This window comes from Saccoglossus kowalevskii, chromosome 3 (genome assembly GCF_978046115.1).
Source record: "Saccoglossus kowalevskii chromosome 3, keSacKowa6.1, whole genome shotgun sequence".
NCBI classification, from domain to species: domain Eukaryota; kingdom Metazoa; phylum Hemichordata; class Enteropneusta; family Harrimaniidae; genus Saccoglossus; species Saccoglossus kowalevskii.
The window spans coordinates 42,706,597-42,718,692 of NC_140643.1; the positions used below are offsets into that span (position 1 = coordinate 42,706,597).

The 12,096-nt window shown below is 35.0% G+C and overlaps 1 protein-coding gene across 1 annotated transcript in view; it reads left to right on the top strand.

Annotated features, from left to right (window-relative positions):
- Positions 1 to 12,096, top strand: part of LOC100373508 (glutamate receptor-interacting protein 1-like) — a 63,501-nt gene that overhangs the window by 48,376 nt on the left and 3,029 nt on the right. Inside the window, exons 9-15 of the mRNA XM_006814777.2 lie at positions 385 to 519; positions 779 to 965; positions 1,898 to 2,037; positions 9,296 to 9,373; positions 10,680 to 10,749; positions 10,904 to 11,049; positions 11,769 to 11,910. Coding sequence (XP_006814840.1) covers positions 385 to 519; positions 779 to 965; positions 1,898 to 2,037; positions 9,296 to 9,373; positions 10,680 to 10,749; positions 10,904 to 11,049; positions 11,769 to 11,910 — 898 coding nt within the window. The remainder of the gene's footprint in view (positions 1 to 384; positions 520 to 778; positions 966 to 1,897; positions 2,038 to 9,295; positions 9,374 to 10,679; positions 10,750 to 10,903; positions 11,050 to 11,768; positions 11,911 to 12,096) is intronic.

The window sequence follows — 12,096 nt, forward strand, 5'->3', positions numbered from 1 at the left end:
AACGAAGTGTGCACGAACGCTTAGCCCTGGGCTAAGCGCCCTCTGTGGTGACCTTTGGGTGTGAATATTATTCACATGAAGTTTTAGAAGGAATGTTGCTTTGTTTCATGTTTGTATAACGACTGTATAGACGACTTTCCTGGAAGTAGCGAGACTGGGATGCAAAAATACTCCTGCTTTGTCAGGCTGAAAAAACAAACGAATTTTATTTATGTAATGTTGATTGGTACACTCAGAAGCAATATTACGAACACAACATGACTGCAAGAGCCATCAGTTTATATGCCATTTCCCTTCCATTGCCAGTATATTCAGAACCTTGATTATCAGTCTAGTTACTACTAGATCACTAACAAGTACTCCTATATACTTTGTTCTTCTCAGCCCTTGTGCTTGCTAGTGTGTCTCCAGCTGCCTTCAGAGAACCAAGTGTCTACACAACTGGAACTATGCGTAGTACAATGAGTAGGAAAAAACCTACAAGACTGACATCAAAATTGGGAAGACAGAACTCCAGTGGTATGTGTCATCATTTTAACAATTTTTATTATGCTTCTGTTGATAAAACAACAATCATTGAACAATTAGCCTGTTATGTTATGAAATGAAAAAAAAAATCATTGAGCAGTCATGTAGTGAAATAAAAAACAATCATTGACCAGTTTGCCTATGATGTAATGAAATAAAAAAAATTTGAAGTGCTGTTAAAAGTCGGGATGAATCACCCATTAAGTTGAATATTTAATGGAATCATTTCCTCTACGGTATATTTATACAGCCTCAGTCAGTTCCAGTTACAACACCATGCCTGCAAACCAGGTGTGTAGAACAGAAACAACTGAAGTCATTTTACAGTCACCCAGTGCAGATTATGGTATTTCATTGCAAGGAGGAGTCTTCTCAACTGAAATTCTCAGCTCACCACCAATCATTGATTTCTTGGAGCCTGGTGGACCGGCAGAAAGGTTAGTATTTTCACGTATTGTGTGCTTGTTCTTGGTAGTGTTTATTGCATACACATTTATATGCAACATATCTAGATAGTATCTGAAAACAAAGTACATTTACTTTTGTATGAAGTACATGTATGTGTGTGGAGAATAAGAGAGCCACCAGATTGTTATGACCCCTCAAATTGTATTTTTTCCCATCATCGCGTCCACTGTTGTCCAATTACCATGGTTATTCTATTCTCTACCATCATCGCGTCCACTGTTGTCCAATTACCATGGTTATTCTATTCTCTACCATCATCGCGTCCACTGTTGTCCAATTACCATGGTTATTCTATTCTCTACCATCATCGCGTCCACTGTTGTCCAATTACCATGGTTATTCTATTCTCTACCATCATCGCGTCCACTGTTGTCCAATTACCATGGTTATTCTATTCTCTACCATCATCGCGTCCACTGTTGTCCAATTACCTTGGTTATTCTATTCTCTACCATCATCGCGCCCACTGTTGTCCAATTACCATGGTTATTCTATTCTCTACCATCATCGCGTCCACTGTTGTCCAGTTACCATGGTTATTCTATTCTCTACCATAATCGCGTCCACTGTTGTCCAATTACCATGGTTATTCTATTCTCTACCATCACTGCGTCCACTGTTGTCCAATTACCATGGTTATTCTATTCTCTACCATCATCGCGTCCACTGTTGTCCAATTACCATGGTTATTCTATTCTCTACCATCATCGCGTCCACTGTTGTCCAATTTCCATGGTTACCATAGGTTAGCTGAAAAAAGTTGATGATTGAGATTAAAACAAATTTGAGCAACAGGAACAAATGATGTGTTTCTCTTTGCAAATAAGGTGTGTTACGATCTAGTGGTTGGTAGAAATTGTGGTTACAGCATATTTGTTTTCATAATTGATTATTGTTAAAGGTGTGGAGTTATACAAGTGGGTGACAGAGTTCTTTCTGTGAATGGCAAGTGTACTGAAGATCGAACGCTAGAAGAGTCTGTGCAAGTATTTCGGGACTCTGGTACACAATGTTCCATGGAGATTGAATTTGATGTCGCTGGTGAGTAATTACTTAGCTATACCTCATGAATATACAGTACAGTTATCGCATAGGATTTGACGTTTGTGGCATTGTCGCCTACACATGGCTTCATTGTCGCCTACACATGGCTTTATTGTGACATCAGCTTTGCGTCATTGAAAATTGAAGCTGTGTTCGCCTAACTTATTTTGTTGCATCATCATGGCTTCCGCTTCGCAGTCTCATGGCATCAACATGGCATCAGCTTCAAAGTATTGTGACATCAGTATGACCTCATTACATGTAAAGAAGATTGATATGTAATCAATCCTCAAAAAAGCGAGCCCAAGATCAAGTTCTGCACGATCGGTTAGATACAGCACACCATACTAAACTCGGCACGATCATAGGTGTGATTTGTGTGTGTATGTGTACATATATCTGATATCTGTTGATTTCACAATATTTATACATGTATGTACTTGTAGCTGGTAATTTTGTAAAAAAAAATAAAAAACCTCAGCGACAACCCGATATCTAAATACATGTTGTTTAGATGATATGCGAGTAGTTTTTTAATGCAACTAACGTTACAGAAATGACTGTTTTGAACTTACATGTAGATAATATAATAACCACTTTTGTTAAGATATAAATGTCAAGTGAGGACAGAACATATTATCCATGTCCCGAGTTCAAACGAACTTCAATAGAATTTTTTTTATTTAAATCCCAGTGCGGTAACAGTGTCGGCGAGAGCTAGACGCATCAAAATAAAAATATAAAGCTGTCTAGCTGGTTGCCATGACGTAAATTTGTTATGGCATTGCCAGCCAATGGTAGCTATGGATTTACGTAACTCTGTTGTTACTTTGTACTAAACCTGGTCAAAGTAATTCACATTCGTTTTGTTTACCAGATTTAAAAAAAAAAAACATAGTATGATGCCTTTACATTTTAAAAACTTGCTGATCGAATTTTTAGAAATCAACATTCGATCTCTTCCTGGTGTCTACCTACTTGATTCCAATGGCCGTCAAGGAAACAATTCGTCGCTGAACAAAATCAGTCAAACTTGATAATTGGATGAATACAGCTTGCGTGTAAGACAGCAAAGAGTATCTGTGTGAATACATATACGGCTGACTATGATACTTCTCAGCATTGTAATAATAATAATAATAATAATTTTATTAACACTTACACATTCCCCGGAGGGATTGGCAATGGTTACAAAAGTTTAAAAAGGAATAAAAGGTTACAAAACAGAAAATAGATAATAAAAAAAACAATCTAAGCTAATACATTACAGATAATAGCTAGTATAAAATTATGATACTACGATAGATAGAAAACAAAATGCAAAACTCAAATAGTGAGAGAAGGTTGTCACTGGGGTTGCTGTCTTATTTCAAAACACTTCTTTAGGTACCTTGCTACGGGGAGTGTTAGGCCACTGTTGTTTAGCAAGGCTATGAATTGAGTCTTTAGCGGCAAATTTTTAAAGTTTTGGATTTTGGTTTTTGCTATTTCGAATAGGACATTTCTTTCGGGGGTATATCTTTTAGATGACATCATGAGGTGATACTCATCTTCTACTTCATTTTTATCACAAAGGTTGCATAATCTATTAGCAAGGGGTATTCTTTTGTGTCTGCCAGTCTCAATTTTCAAGTTATGGTCACTGAGGCGGAATTTAGTTAAATTTTCGCGCATATCAATGTTTTTCAGGGTAACAAGGTATGATTCGAAAGCAAAATTGTTTTTTAATTCTCTGTATGTTCTTAATTTATTTTTTTCATTTTGTTTTGATCGATTGTCATTATGTAATTCACTTTTCCAAGTTGATATGAATGATGTTTGTATATTTTTGTTGATTTGTCCTAATTGCCTTGCAGTTAGAGTTTCATCGCTGTCGATCAGGTAAGAATGGTTGATGTTATTTAAAAGGGAATCTATATTGGTGTACCATTTACTATTAATTTCTTTATTTTCTTGGAAAGCTAGTTTTAGTAATGGATTTGACGAGTTCTTTATACGATTAAAATATTTTATCATTTGTTTTTCGATAAAAGTCTCCAATGGGTAACGTCCAAGTTCGCCGTATAAACCCATTGTTGTAGTGTTTTTGGATGTACCCAAAAGAAAACGAAGATAATTTATATGTACATCTTCAATTGGTGATTTTAGTGAAATTTCATCTCCCCATACATCACTACCATATGTGAGAATTGGTCTGATTAGTTTATCAAACAGAGAGAGTGACAGTGGTATACTTAGATTTTTGCCTGTTTTTCCCTTTAAGGAAAATAAGGCCTTTAAAGCTTTTCTTTTTATGCTTTTTAGGCCTTCCTTGAATTTTCCATTAGCGCTTACTATTAATCCTAGGTAATTGGTTGATTTTACAGTAATTAACTCACAACCTTCAAAGAAGAAAATATCATTCTCTACAAGTCTGTTTGATCTGTTAAAGATCATAGTTTTTGTCTTTTCCGTGTTAACAGTTAGATGCCATTTTTTAGTGTATATCGATAAATTATCAAGGCAAGTTTGTAATCCTGTTTTTGATTCAGAAAGTATTACAAGATCGTCAGCATACATTATACAGTTAATAGGTGTGTTTTGTAATTTGGGTGGGTCACATCTAGGTTTATTAAGGACATCAGGTAAATCGTTTATGAAGATGTTGAATAGGGTTGGGCTTAAGTTACAGCCCTGTTTTACTCCCACCCTTGAAGTGTTCAGTTAATCCTTCTTTGCTCTTAACTTTATATTTTACCTTACTATACATATTTTTTATAATTTTATAGATTTTACCCGATATTCCAAGTTTTAACAATTTAATATACAACCCCTGATGCCAGACACTGTCGAAGGCCTTTTTTAGGTCAACAAAGCACGCATATATTTTATTTGTATTTTTACTATTATTTTTTTGTATTTTAATATTTTCTTTGTTATTGGCAGTGCTGCTATTATAAAGATATTTGTTAATAATTGTCTTAAGAATGAAGATATTGTCTGTTGTGCATCGATCTTTTCGGAATCCGAATTGCTTGTTTGAAAGTATGTTCTTTTTTTCTAAGAATGTGGTTAGTCTAATGTTTAGAATGCTTGTAAATAATTTGCCAAGGCAACTAGAAATGGCAATGCCTCTATAGTTAGATGGGTTGGATTTGGAGCCGGATTTGTGGATTGGTATAAAAAAACTGAGGTTCCAAGAATCTGGAAAGTGGTTTGAATTAAAAATTATATTAAAAAGCTTATGTATGGCTTTCAGTAAGTTGGCTTGGCTGTTTTTTAGCATTTCATTGCAAATTTTATCTTGACTCGAAGCTTTATTATTTTTCAATAGGTTAATTCCTTTTAAAATTTCATCTTTTAGAATTGGGCCGTTAAAGTCAGAATTAAGAGCCATGTGTTCTTCTTTGTTCTTTAATTCAGTAGTTAAATCATCACTGTGGGATGTGGAATTTGCATTAAATAACTTTTTAAAATATGATAGCCATTCAACTGGTTTTATATTGTTATTACACTCATTGTGCGATTCTTCATTATTCATTTCACGCAATGTTTTCCAGAATTCAGAAGAGTTTTCTTTTGAGGTTTCAAGTTGGTTTAGTAGTAGAGCTTTTTTTTGTTTTTTCTTCTCTTTGATGGTTTTTTTGAACAGTTTTCTTGTTTGGAAGAAACTACCACGTATATTTGGGTTTTGGGGAAATTTTTCCAGCAAATTTGAAAGGCTTCTCAGCTCTTTTCTGATGGACCAACAATCTTGATCAAACCAATTTTTCTTTTTTTTCTTCTTTTTTTTCTTTATTTTGGGGGTGATTTTTAGCTCCGCTGTCGACTTTGTCGAGCGGAGCTTATCATATGAGTGATTGTCCGTCGTCGTCGTCGTCGTCCGTGTCAATGTTTTACTTTTTCGACTTCTTCTTGAAAACTACAAGCCTGAATGCTTTGATACTTGGTGTATATGTACCTTGGGTAGACCTCTCTCAGATTTGTTCATTTCATGATGATATCTTCAATTCTCTAATTTTGGTGAATATTTTTGTCATTTTTAGTAAAAAGTGATATTTTCGACTTCTTGTTGAAAACCGCAAGTGCAATTGCTTTGATATTACATATATAGGTACTACATGTGGACCTCTCTCAGATTTGTTCATTTTGTAATGATATCTTTAATTCTCTAATTTTGGTGAATATTTTTGTCATTTTTGGTAAAAAGTGATATTTTCGACTTCTTGTTGAAAACCGCAAGTCCAATTGCTTTGATATTTACTTATATAGGTACTACATGTCGACCTCTCTCAGATTTGTTCATTTTGTAATGATATCTTTAATTCTCTAATTTTGGTGAATATTTTTGTAATTTTTGGTAAAAAGTGATATTTTCGACTTCTTGTTGAAAACCGCAAGTGCAATTGCTTTGATATTACATATATAGGTACTACATGTGGACCTCTCTCAGATTTGTTCATTTTGTAATGGTATCTTTAATTCTCTAATTTCGGTGAATATTTTTGTAATTTTTGGTAAAAAGTGATATTTTCGACTTCTTGTTGAAAACCGCAAGTCCAATTGCTTTGATATTACATATATAGGTACTACATGTGGACCTCTCTCAGATTTGTTCATTTCATGATGATATCTTTAATTCTCTAATTTTGATGAATATTTTTGTAATTTTTGGTAAAAAGTGATATTTTCGACTTCTTGTTAAAAACCACAAGTCCAATTGCTTTGATATATTATACATATAGGTACTATATGTGGACCTCTCTCAGATTTGTTCATTTTCTAATGATATCTTCTGTTCTTTAATTGCCATGTGCATTGCTAACAGCGGAGCTATCTCAGCCGACAGGCTGCTTGTTTTTAGACTTCTGTCGGCAATGGAGGTGATTAAATTTTCAAAGTCAATAATTGCCTTGTCTGTATCATTGTCACTATAGGATCTGTTAAGATAATATTCGATATCACTGTTATGTAATAGCTGTGATGTTTCAAAATGATGTTTTGCTTGGTTATCCCATATATATTTAGATGGCAGGGGGTCTAATATATTTGTTTTTGGTGTTTTATTTATTTTGAGAAGACTATCTTTTATTGCGTGTATGGACAATGTTATTAAACAATGGTCTGAGATTAATGAGAGACCATGTACTTTAAAGTAATTAATTTTATCAAATAATGGTTTAGAAGTAATAGCAAAGTCAATGGTACTGCTACCTCTTGGTGTGTGGCATGTGTATTTACCTATTGAATCACCCACACTTCTACCGTTTAAAATGATTAGGTTGCAGTCAATGCATAATTGAATTAGTTTCCTGCCGAATTTGTTTACACTGTATGATGAGTGGACATCCATGTTATTTCGTTTCCGAAAATTGTCATTGATATAATGAGTTGGTAAGGGGAGATGCTGGTTTTTACTGTCATCCACTACATCATCTAAGTTGCCAATTCTACTATTAAAAATCACCTAATAGGATGATGTCACCTTCAGATGAGAATTTTAAGATGTCTTTTTCTAAGAGACTAAATAGGTCAAGATCTTTGTTTTTATAAATAAAGGAATTTTCAGGGGGAATGTAAATACAACCAACAAATAGGTGTTTGTCTGAATTGAGTATTGCTTTGTTGATTTTGCACCAAATAAAGTTATTTGTACAGCCTTTAATTTCAGTGAGGTGTTTTTATACCTATTTCTAAATAAAACAGCAACCCCTCCCCTCTGTTTTTTAGGGTTTTTAACGCATTCATTTCTGTCATGGCGAATCATGTCAAAATCATCTAAACTACCTGGTAAACTAAAACTACTGCAACTGCTGAGCCATGTTTCTTGAACACACACGATGTCAAGTGACGTGATGTGTTTTCTGAAATCAATATCTTGCGATTTGTTGCTCAAGCCATTAATATTCCAACTGCCCAGCCTGATGTTAGACATTTTGTAAATAACAGTTGGAAAAAGGAAAAAAGGTAAGCTGCATATAATAAAAATAAAAAAAAAAGAAGAATAAACTGGAAATGCAGCTGATAAAAAAACAATGGTAACAAATTAAAATTTGAAGAAAAAAAAACGATTGGTAAGTACTACAGTGAATATTTAGTTAGTAACTTGGGGCAATGAAGAAAAACTTTCCTATGTATATATCTAAAAAAAGTATGATAGATGAAATACCTTGTCATGTCATTTACTTGTACATTGGCTTTCGACTTAGAATGAGTTCACAAAGTCTATAAATTTCATGAATTTTGAAAACACATTGTCGCTATCTTGACTTTCTGGAGCGATGTTTTGAAATCTTTGATAATTTGGGCGGTGAGGGCGCTCTGTCGTTGGACGAGATGGTTTGGAGCGAGGAGGTGGCCGTAAGTAAAGAGTATCTGTGTGAATACATATACAGCTGACTATGATACTTCTCAGCATTGTAAGACAGCAAAGAGTATCTGTGTGAATACATATACGGCTGACTACGATACTTCTCAGCATTGTAAGACAGCAAAGAGTATCTGTGTGAATACATATACGGCTGACTATGATACTTCTCAGCATTGTAAGACAGCAAAAAGTATCTGTGTGTATACGTATACGGCTAACTATGATACTTCTCAGCATTGTTTACATATGTAAATTACTTCTTTGTTTGATGAAGCGATGCTGATGACACATTGTTGCCATAATGAGGCCACAATGAAGAGAAGTGATAATCATCTCAACAGGTAGCAACATTGATGCGATGCTGAAGCCATAACAATGCCATAATGATGCGATGTTGAAGCGAAGCAGACAATGAAGTGAGGTCAAAACTTGCGCCTTATCTGTACTGTATGTCAAACAGTGAATGGTTTTAAAAAATGAACACAAACCATTTCTTTCTCCTTATTTTGTAAACAGTATTTGCTGGTAGGAATTTTGAAAAGTTTTGCAAAATTTGCTGACACACTCTGTGTCATGGGATCCTTTTTGAACTGAGGTCAAATGCTAAAATAATAACATTTCTTGAGTGAATAATTGTTAAAGTCTGTCACAGCACAAAATACTACTTGAGTACTTTGAATTTGGCGTTACAGTGACAGATGTGTAACGATGGTTATTATAATATTCTCTAATGCTCTTTTATTTTTATTTTGATAGTTGAAATCGACCAATGCATCCATTTCAAGACGAATGTTTAATGTTAATTATTGGGTATATGTGATTAACTGAAATGTACTAACTAATTCTTGCATATAATTCCGGTAATAAAGACAATGAAAACAATTCATTTATTTTATGTATTAATAGAATCAGTTGTTCCAAGCAGTGGTACATTCATTGTCAAGTTACCCAAGATGGAAGGTGGACTTGGTATCACAATCAGTTGTAAGTAACAAACCTAATACTGCCATTATAGTTCATCAAGAGTATTTTTTTTTTCACTTTTAGCCCCATTGTCATTGATATCAATGCAAAGCCTCATGCAGTCATTTTACCTGATTGTTCTTGGCCAGAAATTTTCATGAAAACAGTGTTCCTGCTCAAGCTTTTTTTTCTTTTAAGGTTTTAAGCCACTTTACTCATATTTTAAAGTTTTCAAAAAAGGTAATCTTGATGGTGATGTATTGAATTTGTCTGAAATTTCAGCAATTTAGAATAAGCTAAATTTAAATATGACATTCAGTGCAATTAGAAATGAAAGGGTCATCACATGTTTATCCAAGGTTATGATTGCAGACTCGAAGAGTGAGAATGATTTGTGGTTTCTTGTTCATAATAATGTGAGGTGGCTGCTAAAAAACAATTTGTCCCTAAAATTGTCTGACATACAAGCTAAAACCTGTAGAACCATGGAGCTAAACCCTGGGAAATCATCAGTCCAACTGAACCCTGGGAAATCAACAGTCCAACTGAACCCTGGGAAATCATCTGTCCAACTGAACCCTGGGAAATCATCAGTCCAACTGAACCCTGGGAAATCAACAGTCCAACTGAACCCTGGGAAATCAACAGTCCAACTGAGCCCTGAGAAATCAACAGTCCAACTGAACCCTGGGAAATCATCAGTCCAAATGAGCCCTGGGAAATCATCAGTCCAATTGAGCCCTGGGAAATCATCAGTCCAACTGAACCCCGGGAAATCATCAGTCCAACTGAACCCTGGGAAATCATCAGTCCAACTGAACCCTGGGAAATCATCAGTCCAACTGAACCCTGGGAAATCAACAGTTCAACTGAACCCTGGGAAATCATCAGTCCAACTGAACCCTGGGAAATCATCAGTCCAACTTAGCCCTGGGAAATCATCAGTCCAACTTAGCCCTGGAAAAATCATCAGTCCAACTGAACCCTGGGAAATCATCAGTCCAACTGAACCCTGGGAAATCATCAGTCCAACTGAGCCCTGAGAAATCTAAATTATAAGTCTTACAACATGATATAACACAATAGAACACAAAAAAACACACTATGGTTGTTTCTACTATGTTCGCACTTATGCATCATCATCACACTTTATTTTGAAACATTGTATGATAAGTCAGAATACTACTGAACTTGTATGAAACAAAATGAATAAAGTGATTAACAAATATTGCATGTTTCAATTACAGTGCTTCACAGATAAATGATTCAGAAATTACTCCAACAAGTCTCTCTTTGTTGTGCTTAATATACTTTGCATTTTATGTAGGTCCTAAACAGCGGAAAGCCGGTGAGCCGCTACTGATATCACATGTCAAGAAAGGCAGTGTAGCTCACAGGTAACTGCAGTCATAATGTACATGCAATAGATAATTTATACATGAACTGGTCTATGTCTTTAGCGACTCTGATGGATACATCTACTATATGATGATTTAATTGTCTGATATTATACATAAAGATGATTCACCAAATGTGTGTTGCATATTTCAGGACAGGAACACTATCACCAGGAGATAAACTACTGGCCATTGACAGTATCCCACTAGATAACTGTACAGTGGAAGATGCTGCACAGATTTTGCAACAAGCTGATGAAATAGTCAAACTGCGGATACAGAAAGATGACACATTTTCTGGTAAAATAATTTATTTTTTGTACACACTTGAACAAGACATCACTTGGAAGAGGTGCCAACCTGCATCAGATTTCTCAGTAGTGATAATCATGTCAACTTTCCAGGCCATTATTTAGAACTTATAGTTGGTATAAAATCAAATTGTCAAAAGGTCTTGTGGGTCACACTGGTAAGTTAGAAAGGTTTGAAAGCATCTTACTATTTCCCCCAAGAGATGTATTGTGACCATGACCTTTCTCCTGAAAAGTTTGAAAGCCCCTTATTTCCCCCTTGGAACTCTATTGTAATGCATACATATATACTGTGACCTTGACCTGAACGTGTAACTCAGTATGGCGATCACATGGTGAACATGAGTACCACATTTGAAGGCCCTATCAATTTCTTTTTGTATAGTTTTGCACTGAGCACGCACATAAACATTTACTATGAATTTGTCCTGAAAATGTAAGCAAAATTTGTGAGTTGCATAAGAAATATGTGTACCAAGTTTGAAGACACCAGCTATTTTACTCTTGTCTAGTTGTATTGAAAAAATATATATGATACAACATACATTACCCATATACATATACATGTATCACATCACATCACAGCTATTAGTTGATGATGTATTGCAGTTGTCAGCTTGTCTTACTGGTTGTAAATTCATGGTATTATTGAAAACATGTAATTCACCAATATTGTAATTTGATTAGGCACTATAATTTGATCTTCAGATGAACCTGGGAGTGGTGCTATAACTTACTCTGTAGAATTAATTCGTCATGGTGGTTCATTGGGCATCACTATATCAGGTACAGAGGAGCCGTTTGATCCAATCGTCATTTCAGGTCTTACAGACAATGGCCTGGCTGAAAGGTAATCTCATTTTCACGGCTGTGTACATATACATGTGTTGAATGAATATGAGAATAGAATGAGCTATAAGTACTGTAAAACATGTTGAAAATACAACATGCAATTTTAGCGAATTGTGGTAAAATGATGTAATAGCGCATTGTTGATTTAGCGAATCTCTCTTGTCATTGTTGATTTCCTGGTTTC